Source organism: Mustela erminea, chromosome 10, assembly GCF_009829155.1.
Source record: "Mustela erminea isolate mMusErm1 chromosome 10, mMusErm1.Pri, whole genome shotgun sequence".
Classification (NCBI taxonomy): Eukaryota; Metazoa; Chordata; class Mammalia; order Carnivora; family Mustelidae; genus Mustela; species Mustela erminea.
In genome coordinates, this window is record NC_045623.1 from 59,560,737 (window position 1) to 59,578,908 (window position 18,172).

Genomic DNA, 18,172 nt, shown 5'->3' on the forward strand with positions numbered 1-18,172 from the left:
AGTATCCCCAATTTTCAAAGAAAGAATATGGAGCCTGGGTGGCTCATTGGGTTAAGCCTCTGCCTTCAGCTCAGGTCATGATCTCAGGATCCTGGGATCGAGCTCTGCATTGGGCTCCCTGCTCAGCGGGGAGCCTTCTTCCCCTTCTCTGTGCCTGCCTCCCTGCCTACTTGTGATCTCTCTCTGTCAAATAAATAAATCTTAAAAAAAAAAAAAAGAAAGACTATGAACAGGAAGTCAAGTTCGCAATCATTAAGTGGTAGAGGCACGATTATCTTGAAACTCAGACTACAGGCAAGGAAACGGAAGGCTCTGTGCATCTAAACTGGTGTTAATGGGGTGCCTGGGTGGCTCAGTTGGTTAAGGGTCTGCCTTCAGCTCAGGTCATGATCCCAGAGTCCTGGGATTGAGCCCCAGATTGGGAATCCTTGCTCAGCGGGGAGTCTGCTTCTCCCTTTTTCCTCTGCTGCTTCCCCTGCTTGTACTCTGTCAAATAAATAAACTCTTTAAAAAAATAAATGAATAAACTGAACTGGTATTAAGGAATTATAATCCGTAAGGGGCTGGAAAGGGGGGGTAGGGTAGGGTAGGGAAGCGGCATAAAAGATGAGGTTCAATTGGCATAAGATGGCAAAGCACGTGCTTAAAACTGTTTACATAATCACAATATTCTTTAAAAAAAAAAAAAAAAAAAAGAAGTGTACCAAGAGCACAGAAAATGTTATTTTATTCTCTGACCTTCTGAAGGCTTTTACAGCAATTTTTACTCACTTCGAAATTGGTCATAGATCTTCATATTTCTAAGGCTCTGAAAAAGGGAAGTCCATTAGATATTCAACACTCACCAACATCTTAAACTTAAGGTGAACTGAGTTGAACTGGGAGCCTAAAGTAATGAGCCCAGGAAATTACTAAAAAAAGGTTTTCTAAAATAATAATGCATGCACATTAATGTCACCAACATTTCTAGTAGAAGAAGAAGAAGAATGAAAGTTTTATGATGTGAAATGAAAAGTAACGGTTTGTAAAGCTAGGTATTATTGCCTTTGAGTGCTACTACAGTCAAAAGATAGAAAATTCTCCCCTCCTTTCATATCCAAACACACTCATCAGGGCATTCTTGATGAATCTCGTTCCTGTGGGAACCATAGAATATTCCATTAGTACCTCCATCTTGGAAAGAGGGGCTTCAGTGGTCCTTGGTTCATCCACAGAAGCTTCATCATCAAACAGTCGTCGACAGCAAACCAAGGTAAAGGGAGGAGGCACCTCTTTGAGAAAAGACACTGCTTCTCGGCGAGACTTCCCATACAGTTGCACACCATTGACCTAGAAAGACAAGGGAGAAGTCAGAATTGAGCAGCCCTGGAGGAAAAAACCAAAGTCCCATGCTCACATGGATCTACCCAAATAAAAACAGATTTTATTGGGGCGCCTGGGTGGCTCAGTGGTTTAGGCCGCTGCCTTCGGCTCAGGTCATGATCTCAGGGTCCTGGGATCGAGTCCCGCATCGGGCTCTCTGCTCAGCAAGGAGCCTGCTTCCCTCTCTCTCTCTCTCTCTGCCTGCCTCTCCATCTACTGTCAAATAAATAAATAAAATCTTTAAAAAAAAAAAAAAAACAGATTTTATTTTCCCCACAAAGGGTCCAAACATAACCACATTATTTTAGTAGTAACTAAAAAGACTAGAAATCAAATGTATAAAAATTTAGGCTAAACCTTTATTGAATTTAGTGAAGAAAGTTTAAGACGTGCGCAGATTACAAGTGATCTAATTTCTCACACCTCCATGATTTCTCTTTTCTACCCTCCAACTCTTGAATTCTCTCATCTACTTCTACACATCTCTCCTTAAATACACTAAATATCATTGCTAGCCTTCCTGGGACCACCTCCTTTTACTTTTTTCATTTTATAAAAATATCACTGTAGATATCAACACTAATTTTAAGGCTGTAATTAAAAACCACTCAATTTACAATGTGTAGGTAACAAAATCTAGGATACTCAACTGTCAAAATTTAGCATCATTTTTCACAATTTTCTTTCATATGCTATAAACTTTTTTTTAAATCTACATTCAATTAGCCAACATATAGCACATCATTGGTTTCAGATATAGTGTTCAATAATTCATCGGTCACATGTCACACCCAGTGCTCATCACATCACATGCCCTCCTTAATGCCAGGCACCTAGCTATCCCATCCCCCCACGAACCTCCCCTCCGGCATCCCTCAGTTTGTTTCCTAGAGTTGAGAGTCTCTCATGGTTTTTCTCCCTCTCTGATGCTTAAGACCATCCTAGAAAAAGTATCTATCAAAAATAAATATATGTAAATCCATTCTATTGTTACATGTTCTGCTCACACAGCCGTCAACTATAGGTCAACTATCGGAGGTGTGTCAGTTTTCAAACCGTTAGACGTGTGTTCCAAATGCTTAAAAGGACAAAATGATAACTAACTACTCCTAATGCTTAGTGCTTATCACCGTGAAATTATCTAAGTTTTATGTTTTAGTGCACAGGAATAGTATTTTTGCACCAAAGATGATTTAGAAAGATTAACCTATTCTAATTTTTTATCTATGTGACTTAAGCTCCAGAAGCTCTCTCAGTTCTGACTCAACACCACTAAAAACTGATCTGCCTGCAACTCCCCAAAAGCTGAGGCATGAACATAATCCAGGCATGAACCAGTCTTTTCCCACCTGACTCCTACCTTCCTGGGAGCGTTCAGTGGCATTATTAGTTGTAAAGGTATTTCTGGGCTGGCATCAATTTCTGACAGGTGTCGTGCTAATATCCAGATCACTGGTGGGGCTGACTTTCCTGGGAGAAACCTGTGCACAAAATCTGTCCTTCTCAGAGAATACAGCATTGTGGGTTTTGCAAGCATCTCAGAGGCAGCGACCTGAGCCCAAAGTCAATGATCCCTGGGAGCCACTCTTGGGCCCACAAATCCAAGCACTTAGCCGTCAGGCCAGACACCATCTCTCTGCCTCTTAATTATTTACAGAGGTATCACCACTGAGTAAACAGACCCATATGTGCTTCAGGGAGCTGGTCCTAGTGGAAAAGTCAGGATCGTCTCCCAAGACTTTCTGACGGATGAAAGGGATCTGGGGGACTGCAAGTTTAGCAGCTGATAAATGTTTTTCCTTTGGAAGAACTGAAAGTCAACCTTCACTGGCCACATCATGTCCCCAGTGCCAATGGGTGCCACAGACAGAGCAAGTTCTCAAATCACCCACATGCACAGTACCCTATACCGAGAAGCAAGCAAGCAGATATAACCAAAGCCAAGAATTCTACCCCATATGCAAGTCTTAGTTTGTGTTTCACAGTACTTCAACAAATTAGAAAATCACTTTTCAGGTTTTTATCTTGGAGTACATTTAAATATTTATTTAGCTCATTATTTATTCATTTGAATTGTCTCCAATTATTATAGCAGTGCCTGGTAGTCCTCCTCACTGCTCTCTACTGTTAAAGGGATTGGTCATGTTTCCCATTACCAACTCCTATCTAAGAGGATTTATGGCTGCTGTAAATAGCTGCTCTGGGCTGAGACTTGGCACAATGTTCTACCGCCAGAGCGTATTTGTGTTTCTGATTTTAAGTTCTAAGGAGTACACACACACACACACACACACACACAGATACTTTTTAGGTTCAGGAGTTTATTTGGCTAACTTTAGAGAGATTTTTCTATATCCATATTTGACTATTCAGAATAAGCCAATTTTTATTTTAGAGTTCACAGTATTTCTAGGCCCTCCAACTGGAGACCCTCTTAAGAGCTATCAAGTCTCAATTATTCAGACTTTGTGATTAGAAAGCACACACACACATACACATTTGCAGAGTTCATAACACTGTACAAGTACTGTCCCACCACATTACCTCATTCAATCCTCCTTAGACTGTTTATGCCTTTTTACAGTAATAATACTGCCAAGATCGCACAGTGAGATAACGCTTTAAAGTTTACATGGATGAGTGCAGCCACTCTGGAAAACAGTATGGAGGTTCATCAAAAACTTAAAAATAGGGGCACCTCGGTGGCTCAGTAGGTTAGAGCCTCTGCCTTTGGCTCAGGTCATGATCCCAGGGTCCTGGGATCAAGCCCCACATCGGACTCTCTGCTCAGCGGGGAGCCTGCCTCTCCCTCTCTCTCTGCCTGCCTCTCTGCCTACTTGTGATCGCTGTCTGTCAAATAAATAAATAAAATCTTAAAAAAAAAAAAAAGTTAAAAATAGAACTACCCTACAATCCAATAATCACAGTCCTGGGTATTTACCCAAAAAATACAAAAACACTAATTTAAGGAGACAGATGTATCTCAGTGTTTATAGCAGCATTATTTTCAACAGTCAAATTATGGAAGCAGCCCAAGGGTCCATCGACTGATGAATGGAATGCATAAAGACGATGCGGTACACATGCACACACACACACAGCAGTATTATTCAGCCATAAAAAAGAATGGAACCAAACCATTTGCAATGACATGGATGCAGCTAGCGAGTATAATGTCAAGCAAAATAAGTCAGAGAAAGACAATACCATACAATTTTTGCTTGTGGAATTAAAGAAACAAAATGAACAAGGAAAGGGGAAAAAAGAGATAAATCAAGAAAGAGACCCTTAATTACAGAGGACTGAGGGTTACTGGAGGGGAGGTGGGTGGGAGGATGGGTGAAATAGGTAAAGGGGATTAAGGAGGGCACTTGTTGTGATGAGCACAGGGTGATGTATGAATTGCTGAATCACTATTACTGTATGTCTGAAACTAATAAAACACTCTGTGTGTTAAAATAAAGTTTAAGGGACACCTGGATGACTCAGTCATTAAGCACTGTCGGTGTCGGCTCAGGTCGTGATCTCAGGGTCGTGAAATCGGGCCCTGGGTCAGGCCCCATGCTCAGCATGGAATCTGCGGGAGAGTTTTTCCCCCTCCCCCCTCTGCTTCTCTCTGCTTACACACTCTCACCCCTCAGCTTACATACTCGCTCTCTCAAATAGATAAATAAAATCTTAAAGATAAAGTTTACGTTGATGATATTCCACTAGATGGTCACAAAAACATAGTGAGGCAGGCCTCTACTGATGAAAAAACAACTCTCACAACAGCTGAGTGACGTGTCAGAAGACACACTGTGAAGCTGTGGCAAATTCAAAGGCAGAGGCAGCTCTTCTGACTTCAAGCCTTTGCTTCGCTCCCTATCTCCAGTGTTTCCACCAGAAATCTATACTTAAGAATTAGAGTATACTACTTATTATACCACGTTCTCTTACAAGATTGAAGGCCCACAGGATCCTAGTCTTGGCTGAAGAACAGAGGACTCAGCTGATAGCCGGGGTCAATGCACACTTCCTCTATATTTGCCACTAATGCTTTCTCATCTACCACATACTAGTCCCTGAATCATCCTTCATGCCACTGATCATACAATAAAAACGGTTAAGATGGTAATTCTATGTTATGTATGCTTATTTTTTCTTGGAGAAAAAGTATTTTATTATTTTTTAATTGTAGTTAACAGAACACCATATGTTAACTATGCTGAAATTAAAATTTTTAAAAATTGTAGTGGATAGGGGCCCTTGAGTGGCTCAGTGGGTTAAAACCTCTGCCTTTGGCTTAGGTCATGATCCCAGGGTCCTGGGATCGAGCCCCGAATTGGGCTCTCTGCTCAGCGGGAAGCCTGCTTCCTTCCCTCTCTCTCTGCCTGCCTCTCAGCCTACTTGTGATCTCTGTCTTGTCCAAAAAAAAAAAAAAATATCTAAAGTTAACAACAACAAAAAATGGTAGTGGATAGACCATGTTCAGTTTCAGGTACACAGTACCATCTATGTATATTTTTCACACACAAAAAAGAGAGAATCAAACTGGTTTTTACTAATTCCACTTCTCTCCAAACAAAAATATCTCCTTTCTCAATACCTAAAAACTACACATTATAGAAATGCTCTCCAATCTACAGATTATTATCTGTGATATCCATAAAGCTACAAATGTGCCCTGACAATCGAAAGAGAAAGATATGATCTCAGTACCAAAACCAAAATAATAAACAAAAACCAAAACAAAAGAAAAGCCTAAGTCATGTAGTAAAACCTAAACGTATTATTCCACAATAAGAATCCCAGTAGGATTCCTTGAGCACTTCTAAAAATAAGCCACTTACTAGAGATTAAAACGGGACTCCCACATCTTGCCCTCTTATGCTTTTGATAAAATTTAACAACCAGTCATAGCAGCTTTCCCTCTGACCTCAAAAGTCAGCCTAGAATTTTCAACATAGTTCTCTAGGTGGCCAGACACTGCTCAAAAATGCAGCTGCACCCAACAACAACCCTATTTGCTATCCTCGTCATTTCACTTTGAGTAAACATCAATTTTAGAAAGACATCTCTACAGTCAAGGCCCATGGGAGTCAAACCTTGGCTAAGGCTATGAGGTTGAGTCTATTAAACCCAAGTTAGAGCTTCTTGTGGTTCCTAACTCATGGCAGAACCCTCTTTTACATAGCCTTCTTTAAGTATGACCATTCTCCACATTTATTTTTTTGAGGGGCTTCGGAAGTAGTGTATTTGGGAAAAACAGTGAAGCGGGAAGTAGAAAACATGAACTAAAGTCATCATGCTAGGAGTATATAACGTTGGGGAAAAATCAGTGCCTTATTTTCCTGTCTGTAAAATTAGCAGCTTCATTGTTGTTTGTGTGTTTGTTTATGTTAGCTCTGGGACTGTCCAATCTAACAAAATATCTCAAGAAGGTCATGTCAAAGCAGAAGTGCTCTAGAATTGTTCTAGCTGAAGACAGGCTGGGGAGCTTGAGTGAGCCCACAGAGGCTGCCATGTTGGGATGTGAGTCCCAAGGAGACAATCTGAATACCAGTCAATAATACATAAGCCTGAGGTCACCCAGCTAGCCTAATTCTTATTAGAAATAACCATAAAACCTGTAGGTGAATGTGACTACATGCTGCAAACAAGGGGTAGGGATTCATCTCTTAGAAAAGAATTTTGCTTAAAAAAATCCCAATTATGTTATCAAACTATAACAGGACATTAGCTCCTTTCTCAATCACTTAAATAAGCAAGCAAAATAAAGTCTCAGGAGTCCCAAAAGATAGGAAAAATGAACTCAAACCCATTATCTATTTTCTTTTATCATTACATAGGCTGTATTCTTCTCTACCTTCATTTTATTTCATTTTCTCCAGTTTTATTGAGATAAAATTGACACATAACATTGTGTAAGTTTAAGGTATATAATGTGATGATTTGAACTACATCTATACTGTGAAATATTCTCACAATGAAGTTAGTTAACACAGGCATTGCCCTACATGGTTACCATTTTGTGTGTGGGGTGTGTGTGTGTGTGTGTGTATGGTAAGAACATTTAAGATCTATTCTTAAAGTAACTTGGGGACTATCATTAACAATACTATGTTATACACTTGAAAAGATAGTCGCCAAGTATTTTTCAATATAAGTAGTTCACATTATATTGGCGGTAATGTAATTCAGTGAATTTCTGGTAAAAATACATTTTCCTACAACTCAGAAATTCCTGTCCTGTGTTTTTTTTTTTAATCTCTCACGAATTTTACCTCAAGAAGTTCATCTTCTGGCTGCAGGAGGTTCAGTGTATCAACAGGACCACCTGGAGCAACTGAAGAGATATAATGGTGCCCATCAAAGGAATCCACTTCCATGCCAAGCCTCAGAGTGTGAATGGGCAGCAGCTGTATCAAAACACAAAGCAACAACATCAAATCTGACAAGGACATATCCAACTGTTAATCCTCCATCAAGTATTATTTTGACATGAAAACCCCACCTCTTGAGTCAGATCATCAAGATCCCAATAGAGGGCAATAATGGGGAAACTAGCCACCAATAAAATATGAATAATTTGTCTTCTTGCTCTCACTCCTCTTTTCCTTTCAGATTCCTTAGGGATGGACACACAGATGTACAAAGTCCTGCCTTCGATTCTAAGCATCAAGTATTCCAAACTTCTTATAGTTCCCAGTATGGATTCCAGGTTTTATTTTTCTGCAAGGCTATCCATCTCCCAGAACATTCGAGTTCCTCTTTATTACCTAATTTCCACTCACTTAATACCGAGGCAATGTTACTTCCAGGAAGTCCTTCTTGATATCTGAGTTAATGTCCCTCTGTTTGGGGTCCAAGGCCACCTTGTATAGATCTCCATCACAGCTCATAACCTACTGTGCCTAGAATTTCTATTTTCTTGATTGTTCCCCCTGCTTAAGTGCAAAGTCTTTATCTTCTCTCTGTAACTTCAGACCCTACAATAGTACCAGGCACTAAACATGGACTCATTAAACAGTTTTTTAAAACTAAGCTATGAGAATGATCCCTCACTCAAGAACTCCTTTTCCATCTCACCAACTTAAGTGAGAACAATTTCCAGGTAGGGGAGGGTGGCTATGTAATAAGGAAGGCAATCATTATTCCATCCTAGGATTGATGTTGGTGGCTTAGAAGGATTCCTATGGGCTCAGCTATAAGTCAAGGATTAAGAAACTCTAGCCCATGTCAAAATAAAGAGATGAGACTTGGTGTTGTTGGCTGTAAAGGACAAACGCACTCACCAAACTCTACTCCCTTGACTTTTAAAGATGGAGCTCATGATTTATCATTGTGGCTATATAAACTCAAATATGGTTAATGGTACTTACTAATTATGATTCATATGTCCTATATCAATAATTTATTTATCTAAAATACCAGACCCTTGGGGCACCTGGGTGGCTCAGTGGGTTAAGTCTCTGCCTTCGGCTCAGGTCATGATCTCAGGGTCTGGGGATCGAGCCCTGCATCAAGCTCTCTGCTCAGCAGGGAGCCTGCCTCCCCCTCTCTCTCTGCCTGCCTCTCTGTCTACTTGTGATCTCTCTCTGTGTCAAATAAATAAAATCTTCAAAAAAATAAATAAAATAAAATACCAGGTCCACCTCTAACTATATATTAAATAAGGAGAAAACCCTATACAGCATGGCAATGTATGCACAATATAGTTCTTTCCTTCATATTTCCTATTCCCTGTGACCCCTTATCTCTGAGCTTGTCACCTCCCCTTAGTCATCTGCTCTGGGTCCCCAGAGTTCTACAGGCTTTAGGCACCATCTACGGCTCATTTCCTTCCCACCGTATACATACAGACAAATGGGAAGGACAAGCAGTCTAGCACACCAAGACCTTAATGACTTAAAACAGGCATGAGGGATTTCTGGCTCTGGGCTAACTTTCTGAAAGTTAAGTGCTCTTGACCACCAACTTCTTCAGATTCCACCACCACGTCTGGCAGTAAGATGTTCTAGCACTCTAAATGGAAGGTTAGCATTGTTTTTACTCTTGTTCCCTCTCTGTGATTTCTTTATCACTGCGGTCCCCTATCCTCTTTCTGAGTCACTGTACCCAACCATGCATATCAAACCCAGAAGATATCAGTTCCCTTATTATTAATGTTGGTGGTGGTGGGGTTTTTGTTTTTGTTTTTCTTTTTTAGTCTTTCTTCAGTAGTAAAAGGTTAAATAACAACTCTCAGAGAAATTTTTCTGTAATAAGGACTAACCCACCCATGTTTGCCGACTCTCTCCCTTCCTCTGTTTATGAGGCAAACACTGGGGCAGTGGTCAGTGGTCAGTGGTCAGGGAGTCCACCCGTAGGTCGTCTCCAGTGGTATGAAGACTGCTTGCGAGAACAGACTGCTCAATCTTCAGGAATTCTGCAAGTTTGCTGTTAAATGTAGCCATCACTAAAAATTAAATGCTGTACAACTACAATTAAATGATATTAAAAGTAAATGTCAAAAGTATTCAAAATCTGGGGCGCCTGGGTGGCTCAGTGGGTTAAGCCTCTGCCTTCGGCTCAGGTCATGATCCCAGGGGCCTGGGATCGAGTCCTGCATGGGGCTCTCTGCTCAGCAGGGAGCCTGCTTCTCCTCATCTCTCTGTCTGTCTGTCTCTCTGCCTATTTGTGATCTCTCTCTCTGTCAAATAAATAAATAAAATCTTTAAAAAAAAAAAAAAAGTATTCAAAATCTGTCACTGAGCCACCAGCATCTGACTCTTGATTTCAGCTCGAGTCAAGATCTCAGGGTCATGTTTGAGATGACTCTCTGCTCCGCGGGGAGTCTGAGATTCTCTCCCTCTGCCTCTTCCCCAGCTCACACTCTTTCAATCTCTGTCTCAAATCAATCAATCAATCTTTAAGAACAACCAAAAAAATTCACCAACAAACAAGTGAAAACCAAACAATTATTAGTTGTAATTATTACTAGTTGCTATGCAGGAATGAATCTGGGCCAAGATACCACACATGACTGGTGAAGGTCATTTTGAAAAGTTGGGCAGGGTAGATTTCCCAGAGATGGGGACATTTGTGGTAAAACTGAAAGTAAGACAAAATCAGCCCTACAAAAAGCCTGCGAGGGGGCTGCTTGTAGAATGTCAATGAGAAAGGTAATTGCTAAATTTTTATTCGAGCAACCAGTAATATGGCGGTAGCAATTTCTGCATAGAGGTGCCGAAATTAAAACAAGGACACTGCTGTACATACAGACTATTGCTACTTACATAGAAATATGCCCCCATAAAAAATAAAAGGATTAAGGAGGGAACTGATTCAATTTCCCCATTCAGCCCCCTCTTCCTAATCCTGACCTATTTATGTAGCTGACTCCATTCCCCACCATATCCAAGCAACAGGAGGAATGGGCTGGAGCAGAGAAGAGGAGCAGAGAAGAGCAGGAGAAGATCACCCATGGAATCCTTTGCCTTCCAGATACAGGCCTATATCCTCGTAGGCGATGCTCCCAGATATCTATAAACAGCACATGCTCCCCAGAAACTTAAACCATGAACAAGACACACATGCTCCATCTTTAATCACGCTGAACAAATAAGCCAGAAATGATGTTTACGAAATCTGTCAATCTGCGAGAAGCCTACCTAATATTAGTTCTGTATCCAAATTGGAGTACAGCTGGTTTTCGAGACTTCATGTTACATTGCTGCAGGCTCCTCTGCGGGAGCAGGACTGTTTAATTACCTGTCCCAGCTGCATTTAGCAACTCAACAAATCAACCGTTTCATCTGTCTCTTTCAGTTGTCCACCCCTTCCGTTTTCTGAGTTCTTAGAGAGCAGAAAGTACTAAAATGACAGGAGTGGGTGCAACAGACAGGTGATTGATGCCTTCACACACATTCCATGTTATGCTTTACTGATGCTTATTCAATGCGCTTTGCAAGGGGTCCTATTTAAATTGACAAAGTTAATGATCAGCAGGGTTTTCATGATCCCGATGTGACAAGTAAAAGATACAAGGAAATATATCTAAGGAGAAGTATGACCATTGTGCGACTTACTGTCAGTGCTAAAATGATGAAGATCAAATGAGACCAAGCAAGCCAGAGCCCTTCAACCTGCAAGTCGAGAGACCTGTCACGAAGCAAACCGCAGTTCATTCATTTTGCTAAAAGCTCTACTTTTAGGACCCTAAAACAAGATACCAGAATGTGCAAGTGAGACTATAAATGATGTTGCTTCCAGGGAAAAAACCCTTCTGGAGAGGAATAGATATGTCAGTAGGATGGGGGAGGATGCTTCCAAAAAAGCTAACCTCAAAATAGGACAGAAAGAACCCCATGATTAGTTCTTATAATACACACACAAACACACACACACACAGAGACTGAAGATGTTAAATGCCATTTATGTGTAAAAGTTAGAGGGAAAGAATTACTACAAACTTTCCAAGAATTTAGCTACAACTTTTAAAAAGTGAACACAGGGGCGCCTGGGTGGCTCAGTGGGTTAAAGCCTCTGCGTGCGGCTCAGGTCATGATCCCAGGGTCCTGGGATCGAGCCCCACATCGGGCTCTCTGCTCAGCAGGGAGCCTGCTTCCCCTCCTCTCTCTCTGCCTGTCTCTCTGCCTACTTGTGATCTCTGTCAAATAAATAAGATCTTTAAAAAACAAACCAAAGTCAAACAGCAAAAGCTTCTTGCCCATATAAAATTTTAATTCTGAATATTCAAAAAACACACATTGTATGCTCTTTTGTACAGAAATACAATGAAAGTTCTTTTTAGTGGCCTAAAACCAAGGTCAAGAGTCAACTGGCATTTATCTTTTTTTTTTGTTGTTTAGCATTATCATTTTAAATATCCTTGATGTTACCTGCCTAGTCCACATGGTATTTGAACTTTTGACACCTGATCTAACACTTTGCACTTACGACTCCTGTTCTACCTTTGTTCTTGGTACTTCCTCCACCTGGAATATCCAGTTATTTCCCTGAACCCATTCTTCAGGGTACACTTCAAATGCCATCCTCCCAAGAAACCTCCTTTACCTTCCTTGAGGAAGTACCACCTCCTTCCTTGAACAAATATAAGGCCTTTTGGTAATATTTGAACAGTAGAGTTCTCAGTGGAGTGAGGCAAAGAAAGAATCACAATTTCCTATAGGAACCTCACTACAAAGTACAGAATTAGAATATTGCCCAGAAGAACGAAATAAGACGTGTATTTAAAAAAAAATTAATGTATTCGGGCGCCTGGGTGGCTCAGTGGGTTAAGCCGCTGCCTTCGGCTCAGGTCATGATCTCAGGGTCCTGGGATCGAGTCCCGCATTGGGCTCTCTGCTCAGCAGGGAGCCTGCTTCCTCCTCTCTCTCTCTGCCTGCCTTTCTGCCTACTTGTGATCTCTCTGTGTCAAATAAATAAATAAAATCTTTAAAAAAAAATTAATGTATTCATTAGGAAAAAAAAATTATGTATTCATTAGAGAGTAAGCAAATAACAAAAAGGGCAGGAGTGCGGGCTAGAGGGAGGGGGAAGAGCAGACTCCCCGCTGAGCAGGAAAGCCTGATGAGCCCCATCCCAGGACCATGGGATCATGACCCGAGGTAAGGGCAGCCACTTAGCTGACTGAGCCACTCAGGCACCCAAAGACCTGTGTATTTTGAAAAAGCTCCTGTTTCTGACAGGCCATGTACCCTAACTACACACCTCAGTTACTACAGTGACTTGATTCTGTGCCTTTTGCTCTCCACTCAACAAGAGACCAGCAAAGTGTAAAATCACACACCGAGAATTCATCAGCAGTAGTTGTCTCTGGGGAGGAGAATAAGGGAACTGGGATGGAAGAGAACTTATTTTTTACAGGATGTACTTCCATAACTTTTTAATTTTAGATCTTGTCCATGTTACTTATTCAGAAGAAAAAAGAATGCCATAGGTGTAGAAGCCAGACAACTTTGATGGGTTTCCTCATTTTGCCACTTTACTTGCTGCATCTGATCTTGAACAAGACACTTTACCTGCTTGATGCTCAGTTTCCACATACCACGACTAGAAAGAAGAAAAGAGCTGTTGACCAATAGGGTCACTGAGACAATTAAAGGAGACAGTGTATTTGAGACCAAGAACCTGCAGCCACTCTAGGAGGGTCGGGTACATTCCACTGCCTTAAAAGTTAGATTTGCTCTCATTGAGTGAGGGGGAAACACACGTTTGAAAGTCCTTTGGTTCAGAGAATATAATTCAGGAAGGAAATAAAATGAAATTTGTCAGCCTGTCTTGTCAAAACCAGAGAACAGGATGTGTAATATTTCGTTTCCCACGGCGGGGACCTTCCTAACACTCACTCCGAATCACAACTGATGGCCAGCAGAAATGTCACTGGAATGAGCCTAATGCTTCTCCCTCGCAGTGCTGTGATTATCTTAATAGTAAACAGTTGCCAAGAAAGCCATCCCTGAATATGCAAGTCTCCCCAGCTGCGGGAAAACCGTTCTGCTGTCATGATTAACGGCTTCCTAGAAGCACTGCAGCTAATGCTCAAGCCGCTGCAAATTGCTTTCGCCTCCCTCCTTCCCCACAACTCTGTCCACCTCACAAGAAAGCCTCATCTATGAACACTGGCCAGTAATATATGAAGGTGCTTCTTGTATCATCATCCATTCCAGAGTAGTGACAATGGGGTAGTAAACTGGAGAGACCATCCAAAGACAGCTAGACTCTTAGGAACAGCAGCTCTGGCCATGAAACATGGCTTTCCTCATCAGAAACCTGCTGAGACCGAAGAAAAACCTGCAGCATGACCTCAGATCTTGCCACTGCTCTGCTTAAACCTTCCACTGGTGTTACTGGCATGGCAAGTGAAGCCCAGGCTTACCACCACGGATCTGGAAGCCCTACAGCTCCAGGTCTTCCTCGCCAGCCTATTTAACATTCTAGTCTTCACTTAGTTGGACCCTAACACTATATCAAACAACCTCCACTCTCCCTACAAGCTGGCCCTGTCTTCTCACAGAGCTTTTATGCCTGCCACTCACCAGTCTCCCAGCTCCCCATTTCCTTATCTTTCAAGCCTGAGCTCAGAAAGGTTTTCTCTGGCTCTCTCCAAAATGCTCCCTCCTCCCGTTCTGCTGTCACCATCCTGTTAAAACTTTTGCATCACTAATGATCTACAACTAAGAATCTATAACCATTTTATCAAATTATTTTTCACTTGTTTACTATCATGCCCTTACCCAAGCCCAGAGTGTAGGCTCTGTGAGAGCAAAGACCTCTTCCATGTTGCTTCCCACCACTGGCAACAGAGTCTGGCACAGAGCAGGACTTCAATAAATACTTCAGAGATGAGTGAACAAGTTCTGCAACCTGCCCCTGTGGCTATCTAGCTGTATAATTTGAGGTGAGCCACTGCACCTGCACAAACTTCAGTATTGTCGTCTGTGAAGTTCTGCTAGAATACAGGCTCATTTACATACTGAGTTTTTGAGTTTCCTCAAAAAGTGAATAGAGCTTATCCTACAATCCAGCAATTGAACTACTAGTAATGTATCCATGCAAAAATACTGATTCAAAGGGGCACACGCACCCTGATGTTTAAAGCAACATTATCAACAATAGCCAAAGTACGGGAAAAGCTTGAATATCCATCACAGCATGTGAGTGCGTGCGCGCGCGCGCGCGCGCACACACACACACACACACACACACACACACAGAGGATTACTCAGCCACTGAAAAGAATAAAATATTGCCATTTGCAACAATGTGGAAGCAGCTTATCCTAAGCAAAGTAAGTCAGAAAAGACAAACCATATGATTTCACTCATATGCGGAATTTAAGAAACAAAACACATGAACATATGGTAAGGGGGGGAAAGAGAAGGAAGGAAGAAACCATAAGAGACCCTTAACTACAGAGAACAAACTGAAGGTTGATGGAAGAAGGGTGGGTGGGGGGTTATGCTAGCTGGGTGATCGATATTACGGTGGGCACTTATGATGAGCACTGGGCATTACAGGCAAGTCATGAGTCACTAAATTCTATGCCTGAGACCAATATTACACTATATGTTACCTAGAATTTAAACAAAAATTTGAAAAAAATAGTTTTTTCTTAAAGGAGACTTTAAAAGTTTAGAGACTAAAAATGAAGCACACAACTGGGCAACAAAATCACCATTTACTGAACAATTCTTACGTATCAGCATGGAGCTATATTAATTAAAGCATACATTATATATATTTGTACTTAATCTTCAAACATAAGTATTATTGTTCATATTCTGTAGAAGAAAATTTAGGCTCCTTATTTCACTCCTTAAAATGCTTCCTCAGTTGTCACTTTTTTAATAAGGTTTTCCATGGTCAACCTATCTAAAATTACAAATCCACTCTCTTTCGTGAATTCTTTATCTGCCCTGCCTTAAATTCTGCATGATAATGTATCCCACTTATTTTTTTTTATCTCCCCTTATGAAAATACAAGTTCTACAAGACAGAGATTTTTCTTTTTTTCCTCTGCTCTCCTCTGAAACCCCAGCACCCAGTAGAGGACCTGAGACAAAGTATGTAAAAGTATTTAAAAAATGAGTAATGAATGAATGAATGTACAGTTGAGTGCACAGATGAGTTTCTATGAGGTAGTTCTGAAAGTCTGTACAGTTCAAAGCCTTTCCATGTGTTGGTACCAAAGTTACTAAGTACACACACGTTTGTGTTTATATATATTATATATATTATGCACATAATATACATATTATATATGTATATACGTATATTATATATGTATATATACATATACATATATTATATATGTATGTATACGTATATATAATATATTGCATAAAAGTTGATCAGTAAAGAAATGAAATTAGTAAGACTGGTGATAAGGAACTAGGAAATGAAGGTGAGACAGAACATCTGTCTAGAAAAAGACAATGCCATTCCTTAAGATGCACAAAGTGTGATTATTATTTTTTTTTACTTATTACAGAATATGATGATACAGGGTCTCACTGGGTTGGAATGTGGGAGGACAGACAACTAAAGCTGAAATGCATGACAAGCTGAGTCTGGTATGTTCCCCCCAAGAAGGTCTCTTGAGTTCTAAAGCTATTTGGGCAAGGAGGCTAAAAGCCAATCAGAAAAACTCTGAAAAGCAAAGACTTCAGCAGCCCCAAAAGTACTGAGGAAACAGAATTGGCGTTCAGATCCCACCAAGAAGAGGGGACCAGTATATATTCCTGACTCGTGTGGAACACCTGAGAGGCTAGGTCTTAGGAGCTAAGGCAAACCAGAAAGAGTCTAAACCTTACCAGAACTGTACCTCTGTCTCATCTCAGAGATAATCACCCATTCCCACCCCTCCACCCCCATCTCTCTCTCCCTTTCTCTCTCTCTCTCTCTCTCTCTCTCTCTCTCTCTCACACACACACACACACACACACACAATCTCCTTATCAGAAAAAAGAATGAGTCCCTGGACAAAGATAACATCACCTGAAGCCTTTGTAAGTTGCCCTACATAAGGTCAGGCAGTCAATTACATTATGGTATGAAGAAAGAGACAACCAAGTAACAAAAGAAAGTACCGAATAATAGAAACACATATAAAGTTGATCCAGATACTGAAATTAACCGCTTAACGTCCTTCTAAGCTATGACTAATATGTTCAAGAAATACAGGAAAAGATGGCAAATACAGATTTTTTAAATTATAAATTCCACCAAAGAACATAACCTAAAAAGGAATAAAACAGAAATTCTAGAACAGAACACTATAACAAAAATTAAAATTAAGAACTCAATAGATGGGCTTTAGCAGCAGATTAGGCACAGGAAATTTACTAAACTGCAAGACAGATAAATAGAAAACCTCTATTATCTAAGAGTTTAGTGTATATGAAAGAACAGTTTTAGGGGACAGCATCACTGATTTTTACGAATGATAAAAATAATAGGACATACTAGTAGGCACCTGCAATTCTTCTAGGCTCAGTGTATTTAATCCCTATAAAACCAATAAGGTAGGTAGTATCCTATTAGTATCTCCCTTTAACAGACAACAAAACTGAAACAGTTTAGATAATTCTGCAAGCGAGTGAATGGATAAGGCAGAATCTGAACTCAGGCAGTCTGACCCCGAAGTCCATGTAATCAGTAAACTGCACTACAGTGGTTAATAACAACTGAACTTTGGTGACGTTTTCATATTTGTTACTATCCTCTTAAATCCCTCCCAGCATAGTTAGATGGAATTAGTAATCAGTGACTGCTCTAATGACTTGTAAATAACTTAAAATTAACTGTAAGTTATGACTTGTAAATAATTTAAAATTAACCATAAATTATGCCATGATGCTTTTATATGGCCCATTCGAGAAAAGCTTGGTCGGCTGGTCCCATAGGTACAGCCAGGTAGTGACTCCAAATGCAGGGTAGCACAGGTGGAAAGAAACTCTACAGTCTCAGCCTTAAAAATTCAAACCTATAAAATGACTGCCCATATAATATAAAATTATGGAAGAGAAATATTCAACACAAATAAAGAAATGGCAGAAATACCTCAAGAGATAACTTCTTACAAAACCTACATGGGACACAGAGAACTCCTCTCGAAGAGTGCATGTGACACAAGAGTTTAAGCTGGACTTAGCTCATCGACCCATTTGGGATTACAGTATAAATTCTGAAACTATTCTAACGAGAACACCTTTACTTTCTCATCATTGGCTGAGTAAGCCAACAAGAAGCCTTCTCTGACCTTCAAATGCCCTGCTTTTTGATTTTCCAGAGGAGGAACTATAAAATTAATTTATAGTGA

The 18,172-nt window shown here is 40.5% G+C and overlaps 1 protein-coding gene across 8 annotated transcripts in view; it reads right to left on the reverse strand.

Moving 5' to 3' along the window:
- The window catches only part of PATJ (PATJ crumbs cell polarity complex component), a 373,536-nt gene that overhangs the window by 301,261 nt on the left and 54,103 nt on the right, over nucleotides 1-18,172 (reverse strand). For all 8 annotated transcript variants that reach the window (XM_032302603.1, XM_032302602.1, XM_032302601.1 and 5 more), the window contains exons 15-16: nucleotides 7,629-7,763; nucleotides 1,168-1,329 (exon numbers count right to left, since the gene is read on the reverse strand). In XM_032302603.1, the coding sequence (XP_032158494.1) occupies nucleotides 1,168-1,329; nucleotides 7,629-7,763 (297 nt within the window). The remainder of the gene's footprint in view (nucleotides 1-1,167; nucleotides 1,330-7,628; nucleotides 7,764-18,172) is intronic.